The following is a 20146-nucleotide window of genomic DNA, read 5'->3' on the forward strand; positions in this document are numbered from 1 at the left end:
ATTGCTTGGATTTCTGCTCACCTTCTTTGTTATATCTCATTTTCTTCAGATAATTGCCAAATTTCTTCGTGATCAGAGAGATAAACTCTTCGCATAGATCTGATTTATTCCCTTCTTGTGTGATTTGCAGCAGATAATCATAAGATTCATTTGACACTTGTAATGCAATCGATTTTCCTCTGTTCTTTTTCTGTGAGCTTATGTTCATTTCGAACACTTGGAGCGTACTTATTAACTCAGTCAATCTAAGTTTTGATGTATCTCTTGCTTCTTCAAAGGTCCAGATTTTTCCATTGAATCGTTCAGGCAGTGACCAAAGAACTTTATTAATAAGTCTTTCATTTGAGATTGGATCTCCCGGACAAAAGGCTTCAGTTGCAATCTCACGAAGAATCTAGTCATAGGATGTGATGTTTTCAGAATCTTCCATCCTAATATTTTCAAACTTAGTATTTAGCAGTCTCATCTTGGTTTGTTTTACACTCTCCGACCCTTCACATTGCTTTAGCAAAGCTTCCCACGCGTCTTTGGCAGTTACACAGTCGGAAATGAGGTTAAACATCCTCATATCGACTGTTGAGAATATTTGATTCAAGGATTTAACATCGAAGCTTGAGATCTAGGCTTCCTCAGTAGTCCAGGTGGTTTCTGGTTTGAGTATATAGTGACCCTCACTACCTTCTATTTTGGGAAGAGTCCATCCATTGAGAATAATTTGCCATGCTCTCTCATCCATGGATTTGATAAAGATTCGTATTTTTGTCTTCCATAGGGAATAAGTTGTTCCATCCAAGATAGGCGTTTCAAGAATTAATTTGCTGAAGATGTATTCATAATGTTCCTGAATGTTAAGACAACCAGAATCAACTTTTAGTGTATCAAGAGATGGCTCTGATACCACATGTATCCACAGGACATTATACAAAACTTTTGCAGTTAAACACTGATGTTGTTCTATGATATTAACATCAAAGAGCAACACCACATGAAACTTGTCAAGATAGAATTGAAACAAGTAAGTTCAATTAACAACTTATTATTACAAATAAATACGAATAAATACACAACAGAAATAATAAACACAAAAATTAATGTGTACAAGTGATGCCTTATGACAAAAATAATTAATAGAACAAAGTAATATTTGATTACAAAAACCAATCCTATCAATTCTATCAAAGTTAGGTATCTCAATGAAAAATCCTAACACTACTCTAATACTCAATTCAAGATTGAAAACAAAATATCAAGAGTGTAAAAGAAACAAATTATCTCAACTAATTGAGATATTAAAACTACACTCTAAATATTATAAAACTAGTATATAAAAACCAAGACTGTAGTTGGAGAACAAGGACGCAATTAAAGCCTGAATAATCTTCAAGGAGTAGTTGGCAAGGAGCTGTGTTTCCATGAGCACAACCTCGAAGTGGCAACGAACCTTCAAACTTGATTTAATGTTCTCTCTTGTTCTAACTTCTCTCTGTACGCTCGTTCTCTCTTGATCTCTGCTAATCTTCCTACTTCTCTCACGTACACTGTGCTTCTTATTCTTCACGCTTCAATCTTTAAATCGATATATGTTGATTTGTTCCTTTTAATCGATTCATGTTGGCATGGAAACCGATCTCTTGTTACTAAAAATAGAAGATATCATATTACATAATAATATATATCAATCTATTTAATTAAGGGTAAAAAAAAGTCAAAGAAAGGCAAAGCTTATAATTTAGAAATTAATTCACAAAATGAAAATAATCGACTAGAATTTATATCTTTTAATCCAAGACTGGTTTTTCTTTCAGTGTACTTGTTTTAGGAGATTGTACAATTAAGTTTTGAACTCAAGAACTCTTATTAAAATTGGTACCTTAATGTTAGATAATCTACAAGTTGTTAAGATCGAAAACGTGTGTAGAGAGGGGGGGGGGGGGGTAAATACATACTTTAAAATATTTTGATAAACTTTGATTTACAACTAAGCTGAGATACCAGCTCGATTTCTCAGATTTGCTTAACAAAAAATTAGATGTGGGAACTGAACTGGTCGGTGCAGAAGCTTAATTCTCACAATCTATGTTTGAACTGATAGCTAAGGCAAGAAGAATAAGCATAAAAGTAAATAACACAAGGGATGTTTTTTTGGAATTTCAAAATCTAAGTTTCTACGTCTCCCCTCCTTCTGTTTCCAGAATGATTTTCACTAAAAGATGGATTTATAAACCTCTTTGCACAAACTCAATCTAATCAATCCCTCAATTGGAAATCTTAGTAACATAATCTCAAATCAGAACACTTTCTGACAAAGTTACTACCAACAAATAATAGGTGAACTTTGATCTTCAAACGCTTGAGGAAATATCACCGGTTGATCACTGAATTGATCTGAAAAGGCAGTGAGAATGTGATAGCAACTAAAAAATTTGATTTGGTTTTTCTCTTTGTATGAAATATGAAAGCAAAGAGAGCGCAGGTTCTTTATACGCTTAGATTCAACAAGATCTCAAGTAGTAGAATACTTAGACCACACAAAAATCAGTAGAACAAAACAGTAGAACAAAACAATAGACAGAAAACCAGTATACGAACTTAAGTATTTTCAAGCAGTAAAGAAAAACAATATGAGTAGTTTACTCGCTTTGGATAACAGTAGCCAATCTTAAAAAGTTAGAAAGTAGTACTATAATTTCAGTTGTTTCTTATTTAATAGTCGTTCTGAAATATGGTACAATACATTGTCTATTTTTATTTTGAGTATGACATATATGACAACCTAAAAGAAGCTTATTTTTTGGTACTAGTGCATTAAATGAAGCCATAAAAAGCAGTTTTGTTAACGTTGAAAAAAACTATATAAAACACTTTGGCTCCATCAAGGAAAATAGTGAAACAATGGCTATAAAATTCATCATCAATCTTCAAGTTTCTCTACTACTCAAACACTCACATTCACTCAAAAACACTAAGAAAGATATATCAGATATTCAAGATCAAATTGTGTCTACTGCCTATCTTTGTAAAACTTACTTAGAAGAGTGAACTTATTGTAAAATTGAGAAAATAGTTTTTTCTCATAAATAATTCTTTTATGCAGTATTTCATTGTTGAGAGATCTAGGAGTTTTAGTAAGCAAATGTAAGCCCTGCTGAAGTAGTTTTATACCAAGTCGTGTATCAATCAAATCTTCTAGTGATACCTTCTTGAAACAGAAGAAAGCGAGACGTAGAAAATTTTCATCCTTCAAACTTCCAGAAATAAATTGATTTACATTGCCTTTCCTTCTATCATTAGCTTCAACAAATCCAATAGACTGTTTTCTGCACTATTCTAGTAGCCTACTGCTTTGTCATTCAGAACGAGATTAGCCTAAATTGTTGTCAATAACAGTACAAGACAAACAATATCCCCGATCCTAACACCTCGTACTCCTTGAGTATAAGACCGGGGGGAGGGGGCAAGTGTTCTTTGGAATGACTGGGCGTAACACCTCGTACTCTTTGAGTATTTATAGTTGCAGATACCCAATGTTTCAAGATCTAACCGGTGCACATTTGTTCCAAATATTATCGACAGTTATGCAGAATATACCACGTGTTTTTGTTTTTTTTTCCAAAGCTAGTACGGATGGCAATGGGATTTTTGGAATGTAGCCAGATACGGAAGTAACGTCTTTATTCTTTTTGTTGTTTCTCCAACAACTCGTTTGATCATGATATAAGAATAGAATTTGTTCTGATCTGATCTGGTTTGGATTATTTGAACTATTCTGGCAATAGAGATTGATCCGAGAAGCCAGACTGGTTTAAACTTAGTAGAAACTTGGTCCGATTAGATTTCAATATGATACGAGATTTTTTATCAGTTTAGTCTTTTTCGGATCTATTTTGTTATGTATTGATTAGGTCCTTGGTTTATTCAAATACTTCCAACTGATCTGCTTGTATATTTGATATGTTTGAGTAATTCGCTTGTTTAAACTTGAAAGAATTCTTTGTCATCACCAAAATTTGAATATGTTTGCTTAACACAAGTCATCGTCAATATTCCGAAAGCATTAAAGTACGATTAGGATGCGAAAATCCTCTAAAAATTTATTTTTCCTTCTTCTAGCAGGTAGATGAGGTCTGGACTTTGCTTCATCATGCTTTTAATATTTTCGTTGAACTAACAAGGAGTGGCTGAACTAGGTCAAAGTTATATTGATTCTTCAAACTACTTTTAATTTCGAATAATATATTTGTCTATTAGTTGAAATCAGTAACATATACGCACGTTGAAGGGAAAATCACATATAATTCGTATTTTTAAGTTCGTCTGCTTTTGTCATTTGTCGTGTTACTCGTCAAAATTTGATGCTAGTCTTAGATTTTTTTTACATTCGATTCATTTTTCATCAGTATGCTAAGGTGATATTGATCATTAATGATGTAGTTATTTTTATTTTTGTTTTTTTACCGGTCATAAAAAGATTGAACATGAAAAAAATATAAGTTAAAATATTTAAAAATGAAAACAATATACAAGTTACAGGATTACAAATGAAAATTCATCGTAACATGACTGAAAATGAAAAAACAAAAATAAAAACATGCAAATTACAAGACTAAAAATAATATCATAAAAATGACTAAACGTGACATCTTTTTTTATTGATGTGACATGATGTATCTGTTGTCACATCATTGTATTGTAAATACTAAAATGACATTGGTAAATATAATTTTTCGATTATTTATTTACACAAAGATGATGTTATGTACTTTAAACTCAACAAAATATTATTTTCACTTTAATTTAGATGTTTGGTCAAACACAACTTACCGCATTAATTTTGCATACCAGCTGTTTCTCGACCGTTTTAGCTGGCTACATGTGCAATTTTCACTCGTTTTGCTGAAATTATGCGATCCCAACAAATGTGATAAAACAAATTAACAATTGAAAATTTTCGATTTGTAATTCCAAATAATATTTAAATATATTACTTTATTAGTCTACGTGAATAGTGAATTTATATTTTTTTTTAAAAATACTGAATCTATACTATTATAAATAATATACTTTTTATCTCCCATATATTTAGTTTTATGTGAACTTTACAAAAATTAAGAAAGTTGAAATTTTACATTTTACAAAGAAATTTATCATTCTATCCTTAATTAAATTTTTAGTAATTAAATGAACAAATTAATAACTGAAAAAATCAAAGTAAATAGTAATAGATTCGTAAAATAATAAATAAAATGATACTAAATATAAAAATTAAACTATATATTTGGGGCGACGGAAAAAATCCAAACTAAATATATTAGGACAAAGAAAACATTTGGTATCTTGATATGATCATTTTTTAAAGGACAATACCTTTTCAAAAAAAAAAAAATTTACTATTCATATGGTTCGTTCGACCCTACCAATGCTGGTAATGCCTGAATCCATTGAGCGGTTGACACGTGTCTCACAAAATTTCCATATATATTTTTTAAATAAAAAAACCTTTATTTCAAAAATATCTGAAATCTTAACCGTGGTTTAGTTTGTAGCTCAGTAGATGTAAACAAAATAATTTTCACATGACAATACTACCCCATCCACAAACAAATTACGTCGTCAATTTTTTTTAGGGAAAATTGCTTTTTTGGTCCTGTATGTTTGTCACTTTGCGATTTTGGTCCTTTATATTTTCAGATTGCAGTTTTAGTCCGCTATCTTTATTTTTTTGGCAATTTTAGTCCTTTTTTCGATGTGGCGCTGACGTGGCACCAATTCAATGCTGATGTGGAGCTGACGTGTACAGTGCCACGTCAGCATTTTCGAAGAAAAAGGACCGAAATTGCCAAAAATCGAAACATACAGGACTAAAACTGAAATGTGAAAACATAAAGGACCAAAATTGCAAAGTGACAAACATACAAGACTAAATTTGCAATTTTCCCTTTTTTTATAAAAAAAAAAACCACACATTATCCACTCAATATTGTTACAAGTTATTACAAAATAATTTCAAACATTTCTCAATAAATTTTTTTCGTAATCTAAGTATTAATTTAACTTCAATCATAATTATCAATACAAAAAAAAACTAATATAATTGTGCTGACACGCAATACATGAATAGGGTTACTATTATATATATTAAATATACCCCAAATATTGATGTGAATCTCTTGAAGCCAAAAACAACGACATGGGATCACAAGAATCATGAATATACATGATTTAACCAATGAAAGTTTAAAATTAGAGCAACCTCAAAGAAACACAAATATGAAATGACAAGAAATATACATTAAAAACATATATACTACAACAAATATGCTAATTAACTACACTAAAAAGACAACAGTTTTACACACAAACTGTTGTATTTTGACTTTTTACAACGGTTTTTACGAAAACCGTTGTTGTTGACCATATTTTAATTAAAAACGACAATTATATGTCAGAGATAACGGTTTTTAAAACCGTTGTCGATGAGCGGGGTTTTTATGACCTACGACAACGGTTAATTAAAACCGTTGTCTTTGCTTTTTCAAAATTTTTTTTTTATGATAAACGCATATACTATACCCCTTTTAAGAGAAAAAAGCCAAGCCCTAACCAAATCATTTGCCTCTTTTCTCTCCGTTCGCTCCTTTCCTTAAGTCGCCGCTCTCATTCTCACATCCCCTTTCTTTCCTTGCTTTGTCTAGGCAAGCTTGGCGGAGGGCCACCCTACATACATCCTCCGGCGCTTTGAGATGATATATTTTGTACGCTCTCGTGGTTTGGGAGAAGAAAAGGAGGTAGAGGCTATAGCAAGCAGCTTTCGTACGCTCTCGTGACATAAGAATCCCTTCTCCTAATCTTAAAATCTCTAACCTAATCTTTCGTCACTTTAAATTTTATCTTATCCTACCAGTTTAAGGTATTTTTCTATCTCCAATCTTTCGTTTTGTTGTTTATTTTGCTCTATTTTCGGATCTATGTGTTTGAATTTGAGTTTTTTTATCAATAATTTTTATTTTCTTGATCCAGTTTTTTTTTATCACTGTTTTTGCATGATTGATTCATGGATCTGTATTCTTATACGATTTATTTCATTTTGTTTGATTCAGATTATGGTGTCGGTGGTTTAAATGATTTGGGATCTGAGATTATTCTGGATTTTCTATAGATTGATTTTAGTTTTGGATTTGTCGGTGGTCGTTTGGATCCGAAAAATAGATATTTTAATGGGATTTGATCTTGTTTTTAAGTATTGACTTCGAACTTTTAATTATATCTTAATTATTAAAAATTATGATGTTGAAATAGTGAAGGATTGTTTGATTTTCTTATTATTACCCTTCTGTCGTGGGCCTTGAACATGACTCATCTTTAGAAGATGAGAGTACTCCAATTATACCCCCGAAATATTTCAGCAAGCCTAAGGGAATCCCGAGATCTGTTAGTTTTTTTTTTGTTTATTACTATCGACATGAAATGTATTTGGATCTTTCTTGTCACTTGTTTGATGTGCAGCTATGTATCCGTTTTTAGAATGCTACATCTGTGGAGAATCTAATTTCTGATTAATCATGAAAAAAATCGTAATGTTGTTTGAGTTACAAAGTATTGAGCTGTCACTAATTACTGGTTATTCAATATTCACTACTCACTTTCAGCACTTTTTTGGTTTCTGAAGAGAAAATGGAATCCCAAATCAAGCATGCCATAGTGGTGAAGGTGATTGGAAAAACCGACTCCCATGGGCATGTGACCAAAGTGAGAGTCAAGTTTATTGATGACCATAACCGATTTATCATGAGAAATGTCAAGGGACCTGTTAGATAGGGTGATGTTCTCACTCTCTTCGAGTCTGAAAGAGAAGCTCGCCGGTTGCGTTGAGCAATCTGATTTTTTTTCCTGGGCGGGAAATGCATTCTAATTTCAGTTCTTTATAATTGTTTTTCATAGTTTTCTAGTATGAATTTCAGAAACTTATCTTTTTGTGGTTTTGTTTAGATACTGAGACCGAAACCTGTGAGGATGATAGACAGATATTGAAAAGGAGGCTTGCTGCTTCTGCTGTTGAAATTGAAAAGCAGGTAAAACCGTCCAGGCTTTCTGAAATTAGCAATATAAAGCATTGAATATGTTTATGCATAAACATATATCATTTTGTGGATCATGCAGAGAATGAAATGTTTTCAATGAGCTGGAAAGAATCATAAGGCTGGGAGGAACTGTTTGATTTTGAATAAGTATTTCATATCCTTTACTGAACAAACATTGTGTGCATTCAATCTCTTAGAAATTTCTTAGCAATACCTTAATGTTCTGATTCGACCATCATAAAGAGAAAATATCTTAGAAATTGAGGCCGCGCAAAAGGCTCTATTCAAATAATTAAAATCATATATACCACATAGTAGTTACTTTTAGCTTTTACATGAACAAGTGTATTATATACATGATATGTTTCACTGCAGAGTGCCTTGCAGAAAGCAAGGAGGGATCCGATTCACCATCAACGACTTCCATTTCTTCAACAAGTCACTGTAGCTTTTTTCATTCTTGAAAAGTAAACGAGGCTTCAAGTCCATGACCTGCCTCAAATTCATGATTCTGGCCACAGAGTTTTGTGTGCTGATGGCGATCAGGTTGTTTTTTTTTTTAGCATTTGCTTAAGTAGATTGATGGTGCTGAATTTTCCATCAAATCTTTTCTCGTGTTTCTGTTACATATAATTAATGTTCTTATTTGTTAAAGCTGAGTGATGACCTGTTCACATTGCTGAATGCTGATGGTCTTCAAAGTGTAATTTTAATAGGACATATTATCCTTTCCTCTCATATGTCCAGAATGGAATGCTGATGAAGAAATGCTACTTCTGGAGGTGATCTGTTACTTCTTTTGTGTGTTTATCAGAACCTTGATCTTTAAAGCCCACCCTTTTTCTCTTGAAAATCTTAGCTTTGTTTTTTCCTCATTAAATGTTCTTTTAGCAGGGGATTGAAATGTAAGGCATGTGTAACTGGGCAGAAGTTGCGGAGCATGTTGGGACAAAGACAAAGGAAGCTTGTATAGAACATTATAGGAATGCTTATCTAAACTCTCCTCACTTTCCTATACCGGTACGATTTCTTAAATAATTAAGTTTCTTCTAAGAACTATTTTCTCTTCAAGCAGTGCTAAAATATATACATTTGTTTCCTCAGGACATGACACATGTAGAGGGTAAAAATAGAAATGAACTACTTGCTATGGCTAAAGGCATCTTGATGACAAAAGAGGTTGGTGTTATGGGTAGTCCTCTACTTCTCTTCGCCTTTTCTTCTTGTAGTTCTTTCTAGCATTGATTAGTCAGGTTTTGAGTCCATTACTCGTATATTTAGCTATTAGGAAATTGTGTAACACTGAAATACTACGTAATTTTCTTCTGTCCTAGCAATATAGGTCATGGTTCATGGACAGGAATTGTTTTCTTTTAATAATTCATATAGCCTAAGGGGTGACATTTTGAATACTTTCTTCGGTAAAAACATAGGCATGCATGAAATTGTCCTCAAATGGCTTTGGAAACCTACATAGTTCATTTGTTTGAATGCAATTTGATAAAAGCTTAAAAATTTTGTATGACAGGGGAAGGTTAAGCAGACCGTTGTGTAAATTACATTATTGTTTAACTTTTGCATGGAGTTTTTAAATGATGGAAAGTATGCTAATTAGTAGCGTAATGTTTGAAGGAAGTGTCAAACTTGTGTTAGAAAGTCTAATCACACTATACGTAGGAGAATTCAACAATTTCTTTCATTCCATCTCATTGTGGTGTGCTCCAAGGATAAGATTTTTTCATGCGACACACTTTACGCATTTGCTGACGTAGTTTAATTTGGTTCAGAATAGTGGAAGGATAATGATTAGTAAAAATGTTTTTCAATGGTAGAGTATTATAATCACTTGCATAGTTACTTAAGTTGAAACACTGTAATCTTAATGGAACTTAGAATTTTGAGAATATATTACATATGCTAATGCCTGTGTGTATTCTAAATTTTCAATAATTCTGTATTTTCATTAATTGTTCTTATAAATTATTATAAATAATGTAAGAGCTTACAAGTTAATAAACAAAAACAAAAATCTTTAGCTTAGTTTGACATTTATTAATAGTTAAGACAATTTGGGTGAGTTTGGCAAGTCCAAAGCAGATGGGTGTGTATCATATTTGTCATCACGAGAGTTAACTACTAGGATTTGCATATTTCTTTATGATAAAACTTTTATGTGTTTATCACATATTGTAAATTATTCGGTTATTCATGGTTCTTTTGTCTATGCTATATAACTTGTTGAATTTATAACTATGTCTTCATCTGTGATGACCTTAATTGATTCCATCGAAAGGAGGGGGGGTGGGGGGGTAGTACAATCGATGATGATTGGGAGTTCACTTCACAGTCAAGTGAAGTTCGAATCTTCTTTAAGAGGGAAATTCATATTTTTCCATCTTTTCAAAAGATGGAAGATCGAATCTTCTTTCATATTATTAATTGATTTAATGAATTTGTTGTTCGTATATAATGTATCTTGGTTAAGTAAATTTAGAGGAAATAGAAAGTTTTATTTTATAATACTTTGGTTAGATGTAATTTTGATGGGATGCATTGAGATTATCATATTGTTTTGCTAAATTTGTATTGTTCTTATAATTGAGATTGTTTATAATTTATATTGAATCATTCGAAAAATATAACCATAGATTGCTACATATGAATTGTCCAGCAAGGTAGCAAGATTGAAGATTGTGAAAGAAGGGTTCCAAGTTTATCAAGATCATTAGTTCATAGCTATATTTTCTAGTATGCATTGATTTAGAATTCGAATTTTGAGTGATTTGTAATACTGAAAAATGTATATTAAATTTTATTTTCGAAATATTAAATTTTGATTGATTTATAATATTGAAAATTTGTATATTAAATTTTTTTTTTAGAAACGACAACGGATTTAACCTGTTGCAAAATCGTTGTCGTATGTCTCCAAAGACAACAGATTTAAACTGTTGCAAAACCGTTGTCGTAAGCCTCAAAAGACAACGGATTTAAACTGTTGTAGAACCGTTGCCATATGCCTCCAAAGACAACGGATATAAACTGTTGCAAAACTGTTGTGGTATGTCTCCAAAGACAACGGATATAACTGTTGTCGTTGGACATGCTTTTTACAACACCAACAGTTACAACGGTTTTAACCCCCTCTACGACAACGGATTTTATCCGTTGTCGTTTTCAATTTTTCTTGTAGTACAACACATAAATTTCAATTACCTAAACTTGTTTAAGTTAACTCGTGGCTTAAACAAAGCAAGAACCTTGGTACATTGAAGGGCACCTCGACCCAATCCTTACAATGAGACACGATCGATGGTATCAGATGCTTGAATGCCAAAAGAAATGAAATCCATGATTAAAATTTATTTATTTATTTATTTTAATAAAAAATTAGAGAATTCATGAGCCACCAAAAGGACAAGAAAACACTATAGGTTTTGAGGGGAAAATTCTTCAATAATCATGAAAAAATGTAGAAGGCATGTTTAATTATATATATATGACTCAAGGACTTAATTAACATGAACCTAATGGGCTTAAAAACAAGACAAAACAACATTTTAAAAATAGACCTACAGGCATAAGAACGAAAAACTCCTAAAGTAATATAAGATTATGTTTGAATTGATGGATTTTTATGTATTTTTATTATTTAGAAAAGTAAGATCAAAAATTTGAAATTCACCTCTTATAACTGAGTCTTACATATTTATATAGTTTTTCATTTTAATTAGGATGAATATATATCAAGTTCACCCAATGAAGATGTAACTTGAAGTCCATTTTACTTTGTACCCATGTTTTTAAAATCGGATTGGATCGGCCTGTTCGATCGTTTCAACCACGAACCGCTACGGGTCCAGTCTGGAGTATGCTCGAAACTTGCTTCTATGGCTAAACCGTCTGGAACCGGTCAAATTGGTCAAAGACCGGTTCAAAGCCGGTTCAAAACCGATTTGACCGGTTCACTACTCATTTTAAAATTTAATTACAAATTAATAAATTTGGGAGTGATTGGCTGATTGGTTGAGTTGATATACTGCACACATGAAAAAAATTACTTTCCATAAATGGTTCTATATCAACATCATGATTGTTAAAGCAAACCAAAATCAATGTTACATTCTCATTTTTAAATTTTTAGAATTTAATTATTTTCTTTTATCTCTCAAAAAATTTATTTCCTATATTTAAATTTCAATTTTCATTTTTGGTTATGTAGTAGATATAAGTATTTGGTTTTAAATTTTTCTAAAAGCACTATTTTAGTAGTATTTGAATTTATTTTGATTGATTTTTAAATATATATATATATATAATTATATTTGATATTTTTATTATATAAAATTGTTTAGATTTTAAACTTTAGTAAATATATATCTATATTATTATATAAAAGTTGAGTATCTTATACTAACTAATTTTTGGTGTGTCACCTGATGACATAGAGAAAAAAAAGGAGGCATGGATTTTTTATTGACGTGCATGATCAATTGAAATACAATAAAGAGTATATATAGCTAGAGATTACAAAGAAAAGAAATAGATTAAAATACACGTAGACACTAATAAAGATAATACAACTAATATCCCCACTCAAACTCACGATGCTACAACAATAAGCATTGAGATTTTTTCAGACAGGAAACGAAACCGCGATGTCGGGTGTGCTTTTGTGAACATATATCAGCAATCTGCAGAGAAGAAGGAACAAATGGCAATGTGATGATGCCGATCTATAGGTGGTGGCAAGTAACATGACAATCAATCTCGATATATTTGGTTCATTCATGAAAGACTGAATTTCGTGCAATCTGAATAGCACTCTGATTATCACAATGTAGGGGAGTAGGGTGACAAAGAGAAATACCCATATCAGCAAGCAATTGACGTAACCAAACAATTTCACAGGAAGTTGAGGCCATTACATGATACTCAGCTTCAGTAAAAGACCGAGAGATGACATTTTGTTTCTTGCTCTTCCATGAAATAAGCGAGTCACCGAGGAAAATACAAAACCAGTGGTCGACTTGCGGTCCGTAGGATCACCAGCCCAATCCGCGTCAGAGTAAGCACGCAACTCTAACGAAGACATAGAAGGAAAGAAGAGACTATGAAACTGAGTGCCCCGAAGATACCCGAGAATACGAAGAACGACAGCCCAATGAACTGTAGTAGGGGCAGTGACAAACTGACTAACCACATGAACAACATGTTCAATATCTGGGCGAGTCACAGTAAGATAAACCAGGTTGTCTACAATGGTACGATAGAGACTGGAATCTTCCAAAGGAGTGTCACCTGACGGAGAGTATCTAACATTGGTCTCAAGGGGAGTATCAATAGTCCTGTTGTCAATAATTCGTGCATGCTCAAACAAATCAGCTAAATATTTTGATTGAGATAAATGATATCCTTTTGGAGAATAGGCAACCTCAATTCCAAAAAATAACGTAGCATACCCAAATATTTCATAGCAAATCAACGTGCCAACTCAGACTTCAAAGATGCAATATCATCATAATCATCACCCGTAATGATCATGTCATCAACATACAAGGATAATAAAATACGACCTGCTGTTGTACGCTTCACAAATAAAGCCGAATCATGGTGACTAGGAAGGAATCCAAGCAAAGTGATCATCATAGAAAACTTATCAAACCAGGCACGTGGTGCTTGTTTGAGACCGTAAAGAGCTTTGCGAAGCCTGCAAACTTCAACAGGCTGATGAGCGACACCAGGAGGAGGCATCATATAAACTTCTTCATGAAGGTCACCATTCAAAAAGGCAGTCTTGACATCCAACTGTGATATCATCCATCTGCAAATGTAAGCAACTGTGATCCGAGTGCGAAAAGTCGTCATTTTTGCAACAGGGGCAAAAGTTTCTTCATAATCCATGCCATACTCCTGGGAATAGCCTTTAGCAACAATTCAAGCATTGTACCGCTCAATGGATCCATCTGATTTGGTTTTAATCTTGTAGATCCAACGAGAACCAATGATATGTTTTCCAGATGGCAGTGAAACCAAATCCCATGTATGAGTCTGATGTAGAGAAGTAAGTTCCTTAGCCATAGCAACCTGCCAAAGAGGATCAAGAATTTCCTCTTTATAGGACAAAAGCTCAGAAAGATGATGAACAGAGGCAACAAAGGTATCAAATGAATTAGAATAAGAGGAGTACTCAAAATCGGGTAGTTTAGTAGACTTACGAATGCGAGTGGACTGACGCAGAGGAGGATCATCCGCAATCACATCCGACAATTGGGTGGTCGTAGGAGCAGGGGCATGAGAGGTGGATGCCTCATTAACCAAAGTATCAGATAGAGCTTCACCGGGTTCGTTATCTAAAGGATCAATACAAACTAGATCTGACGGTGTCAAATGATGTGAACTAGCAGGAACCGAGAAGAATGGAATATGCTCTAAAAACACAACATGACGTGAGACATACAATTTTTGACTAACTGGATCGAAACAACGATATCCCTTTTGACCAACACCATAACCCAAAAAAACACATAAGGCGGACCGGGGAGACAATTTATTAAGCTCAAAATATGGTCGAAGAACAAAGCAAGTACAACCAAAGACGCGCAACGAGGAATAATGAGGTGAATGACCATACAACTTTTCAAATGGGGACAAACCTGAATTATGAGATATTGGAATTCTGTTGATTACATGAGCAGCGGTAAGTACTGCTTCCCCCCAAAACACACTAGGAACCTCGGCTGACAACATGAACGAACGAGCTGTTTCAACAATATGGCGATGTTTTCTTTCAGTAACACCATTTTGTTGAGGAGTGTCTGTACACGAAGTTTGGTGGATAGTCCCATCAGAAGCAAGTAACTGAGAAAAATCATTAGAAGTGTATTCACCCCCCAAATCACACCAAAAACATTTAATGACAGACGAGTGTTAAGTTTTCACAAGAGCTCTAAAGTTACGGAATATGGTAAGAAAATCAGACCTAAGTTTCATAAGATAAACCCAAGTATAACGAGTAAAATCATCAATAAAAGAAACATAATATCTGGAACCTCCTTTGGTGTATACAGGAGAAGGTCCCCACACATCAGAATGCACAAGATCAAATGGCGCAATTGACAAAGAAATACTTTTATAAAAAGGCAAAGCTGAAAATTTAGCCAGTTTACAACCACTGCAATCAGAAATATCATGACTGTCCAAATGACCTAAAACTCCTATATACACAAAAAACTTTAAACGAGACCCAAAAACATGACCTAAACGAGAATGCCAAAGATAAAAATCAGAAAACAAACGACTCAAACAAAAAGACGACAAATCCACACTAGAGGCAGCAACATCTGATACTTTTAGCTCATTTAAGACATAGAGTCCCCATTCCCTACGGCATGTCCCAATCACCTTCTGAGATTGCGAGTCCTGAACACAACAATTGGTAGAAGTAAAATGAACTGAGAGACCCGAATCACACAATTGACCAACAGATGCAAGATTTAAATTTAGACTAGGAATATGGTATACATTAGAAAGTGATAAATGAGATGTGTGAACAGAGCCAATTCCTGACAATGACATTGGAGTACCATCAGCTGTCATGACAGACAAAGATGGAGCAGAATTAACAGACAAAAAAGAATCAATATCAGGAGACATATGATGAGAAGCACCTGAGTCTAAGATCCATAAGTGAGACTCTTTACCTGAATTATCGGACAAGGACAAACCTTTATGAGAGGAGGCTGACATGGCATGAGGTTGTGAAGCGAGGAACTGGTGAAAATTCTCCAACATAGGTGGATCCAAGGACGGGGCAACAACTGCATTGTTGGCCTGAGGTGGGCGATACGACCATGGAGCAGTCTGTGACGCCCGTGGTTGTTGAGGTGGTCATTGTTGCTGCTGTTGTTTGCCTTTACCCAACAATCTCGGGCAGTGAGCCTTCCAATGACCATTTTCTTTGCAGAAATCACATTCTTCCGGAGAAACCTTAGGAGCTGGTCTGTTTTGGTTGCGAGGCGGAGACTCCCGTTGAGCTACAAAGATAGATGGAGTTGTAGGTGTAACAGATCCCTTATCTGCTTTAGACTTAAGCCGAATCTCCTCTGCTAACAGTTCATTAACCACAGAATCAACATATGGAAGAGGAGAGCGATGTAGAATTTTCCCATGCAATCCCTCAAAATCATTCCGAAGAGCCATCAAAAACTGTACCAGACGTTGTTCTTCTCTACGAGCCATATATGGTTCAAATATTCGCAGCTCTGCAGACTCAGTGAAAGCCAACTGATCCCAGAGATTAGACATAGCAGAATAAAACTCCTGAACACTCATATCATTCTGCTGAAGTGCACAAATATAGGTCTCCAACTGATACTGCTTGGCGAAATTAGACTGTGTGTACAATCTAGCCAGATGAACCCAAACCTCTTTAGCCGTCTCATACTTATCCAACTGAATACCAATGAAGTGGGTAACAGAATTGTTAATCCACGTAATAATCTTCGAATTATCAGTCTCCCAACTATCGACCAAGTTCGCATAGTTGGTCGTCGTCTCGTCTGTAGGTTTAATCCGTACACCTGTAACATAGCTCCACATAGATTTTTCACGCAAGAAATTCTTCATAAAATAGCTCCAATACGTATAGTTTTTACCATCCAATTGAACACTAATCGACTGAAGTGAATTATCCTTACGACTAACCATGATGAAAGAGACACAAATACAAAACCCTCAAAACCAAAATCAACAGATTCGAAATTCCCAAAAAATTAACAGAATCCAGACAAACCAGCGCGAGCGAGAACAAATCAATGGGAAAATGGAAATTCCAAAATCAACCGCGGAATCAAGCAAGGAGAATCCATGAACCTAGGCTATCACATGATGACATAGAGAAAAAAAAGAGGCTATGGATTTCTTATTGACGTGCATGATCAATTGGAATACAATAAAGAGTATATATAGCTAGAGATTACAAAGAAAATAAATAGACTAAAATACCCGTAGACACTAATAAAGATAATACAACTAATATCACCATCTTCCAATTATATCTTTTTTTGTCCACCCTTTTCTCAACATCTTTTTCTCACTTCTTTTCCACCTTTTCTTCAACCAAATTGTATCATGTTTGTTTTATAATTAATTTCACATGTATATAGGGGTGGGGAAAAATACCGAAATATCGAAAAATCGTACCGAAAAAATTACCGAAATTACCAAAATTTTCGGTATCTGTATGGTAAATTTTTTTTTTCGGTATACCGGTATATACCGAAATACCGAAAAATAATTTTTTTAAAAAAAATATATATATATGAAAATTTTCGGTATACCGACTTTTTTGCCGGTATACCGAATTTTTTTCAGTATACCGACAATTTTTCGGTAAACCAATTTTTTTTTCGAATTAGGTATCGGTGCACGGTATAGATTTTCACCATACCGAAAGTTCGGTAACCGAAAATTCGATATACGGTACGGTACGGTATCGGTATGGAAAAATTTCATACCGATTTTTTCGGTACGATATATGGTAACCTATTTTCGGTACGGTATACCGTACCGACCCACCTTTACATGTCTATATATCTCAAATATCAAATTGATTATTTTAGCATATTAAATTTATATTATTTTCCCATAAAAACTCATAAAATATGATATATTATATGACACACACAACTGCGTGTGCTTCCATCGCTAGTTTATATTGTACATGATACACATTTAAGATTTTTAAAATTTAAAATATACTAATTACTGTATCATATTGTTATTTTATATAATTTAATTGTATTCCAATCGAACCATATGGTTGAACCGGTCGGACCATTTTTTAAGAGTTTACCGGTTCGATTATTGGTCCGATTATAAAAACACTGTTTGTACTACTAAAGTGTAAATTAAGTAAGGTATAAATTTAAGAGTTGATATATTATTTCATGTTAAATAATAAAACTATAATCGAACCACGGATTTCAATTTCCACTCGAGCTCGCACCAAGTACTAACTAACTAATTTGGTCTCTAATACTACCATTCTCTCACTAAACAAATTAAATGAAAATACTATCATCATCCCACAAAACAAATTGCATACATATATATATTTAATTAATATATATTTGCATGATTAATTATTAAAAAAATCAACATTAGCAGTTAGCACACTATCTAAATAAATTTTAGAATTATAGCATCATTTTTTGAAAATACAAATACCACATTATCTACACGATTAGGATAGAGCTTGCGTGTCTTGATGAAGCGGGCTTGAGATCCCTATTGATTAACAGTGTATCACTTTAAGTTGATTTACGATCAGTTCATGAGGATCCATTAATAGGGCTTCCTATTAATTAGGAGCGTTGTTTGAAGCAGCTGAATATGAACGCCGGTGAGGCCTCTCTCAATGGCTAAAGTTGAGGTTTTGGGACCAGTTGGTATCAGGTTCGATTTTCGCTAATTGCGATTGATTTTTTTAATTTATTTAGATAGATTTAGAAGCTCCTTGTAATTCTTATACTCGACATAAGCATGTCTTGAATCCACGCTCAAGTCCCGTTAATAGTACGGACAATTGCTTCAGATCTTTATAATCTAGATCAAGATTGTACTTGTACTCTAAAAAATAAAAAATAAAAAATTGATGTCCCGCGTGCTAACAAACTTTAGTGGCATGTTCCGTCTTATTTTGTAAATACAAAATACACCTTTATTATATTTAGCATTCTTTATTTAATATAAAATATGTTATATATTGTAAATTTATTAGCACACAAATTTTTTTTTTGATGGCGAAATCACTTGTAATATTATTAAGAAGAAGAGGAAAAATCCTTCATTACAAGATTGTTCAACCAAACAGGAAAATTTCCCGGTTCCTACACAAATTGGGACGAGGAAGAAATAACAAAAGCAGCTAAAGAATGAGCAATCGTATTAGCGGATCTCCGAACATGTATAAGATTGATGTGTCCCTGTAGCGCCAATGAGTTGCGAATACTGCTCGCAAGTGAGCTAACATAGTTGCGATCCTCTTCCAGACAAGTAACTGCTTGCACTGCTAGAAGAGAATCAGAAGAAAGTATCTGCACTTGAATACCACGGTCTTGAGAAATCCTTAGTCCACCCTCAATAGCTAATAATTCTACCGCCGTAACAGCAAGAGGCTGCACTAGATTACATCCAAAAGCTAATATAGGAATTCCTTCATGATCCCTTATAACCCCTCCAAAAGCAAATTTATTAGATCTTTCATTATAAGCTGCATCAACATCTGATGATTCGATTTTTTATCCCGGGTTCGGTCTGGTAGAATGGATCCTCCAACTCTTTTATAAAGCAGGTCGGGTCGGGTACCAATGAACTCTGCACAAGCAACAGTTAGGTCAGGGGGGGTGTTTTCGGCGTGACCCCTCCGATGCCTAAGTCAGTTTTTTGAAGGCAGAGAGTATGATGAATGCGAAAACAAGATAATATGAGTGCGTGAATGTAAAAGTGAGAGTGAATGTTGATAAATAGTGAGTAATGAATTAACACAACCATAACAGTACCTGTATTTATAGGGATAAAATAGAGTAAGTTACCTAGTCGAATTATAACATGTCATGTACTAGAACACTTCATCCATTGGATCCTTCTTAAGTTTATCTCTATCTTGTGAATATTTGAAAAGTTCCAAGCTTATCTCATATATATCATAGTCCTACTTGAACTAGAAAAGGATACATGCGGCCCATTATAAACAGCCCAGGTCGGCCCATAATGACCAGCCTTGATCAAAGTCCAACATAGCCAGAACTGGGCTGGAACTTGACATGTTGGGCCATATCGGGTAGACCCATTATAAACGGGCTCGGGTTGAAATATTTTCTCGGGATAACAATAGTACCTCCCTAACTGGTCTAAAAGAAGAATGAGTTTAGACCAAGAATGTAGACCGGACCCTGAACTACCTGTGCCTCCTTTGGACGGCCTAGATTTGAATCCGCGTGATTTGTTTTCAACGAACAGTCTAGATGAAGGTCTGATTAGAACCGAGCTCGAATAAAGAGCAA

At 33.9% G+C, this 20146-nt stretch overlaps 1 protein-coding gene and 1 pseudogene across 1 annotated transcript; one reads left to right on the forward strand and one right to left on the reverse strand.

Moving 5' to 3' along the window:
• Positions 1–7671: 7671 nt before the first annotated feature.
• On the forward strand, positions 7672–7869 carry LOC140872678 (small ribosomal subunit protein eS28x-like; annotated as a pseudogene).
• An 8099-nt stretch (positions 7870–15968) lies between these two features.
• Positions 15969–16787, reverse strand: LOC140872474 (uncharacterized). Its single transcript, XM_073275321.1, has one exon. It carries the CDS (start codon positions 16785–16787, stop codon positions 15969–15971), a length of 819 nt encoding a protein of 272 aa, XP_073131422.1.
• Between the last annotated feature and the right edge of the window lie 3359 nt (positions 16788–20146).

The sequence above is a fragment of the Henckelia pumila genome, unplaced genomic scaffold (genome assembly GCF_033568475.1).
Source record: "Henckelia pumila isolate YLH828 unplaced genomic scaffold, ASM3356847v2 CTG_466, whole genome shotgun sequence".
Classification (NCBI taxonomy): domain Eukaryota; kingdom Viridiplantae; phylum Streptophyta; class Magnoliopsida; order Lamiales; family Gesneriaceae; genus Henckelia; species Henckelia pumila.

Coding starts and splice junctions, on each gene's coding strand:
- LOC140872474 (XM_073275321.1), bottom strand. CDS start 16,787: ATGGTTAGTCGTAAGGATAATTCACTTCAGTCGATTAGTGTTCAATTG.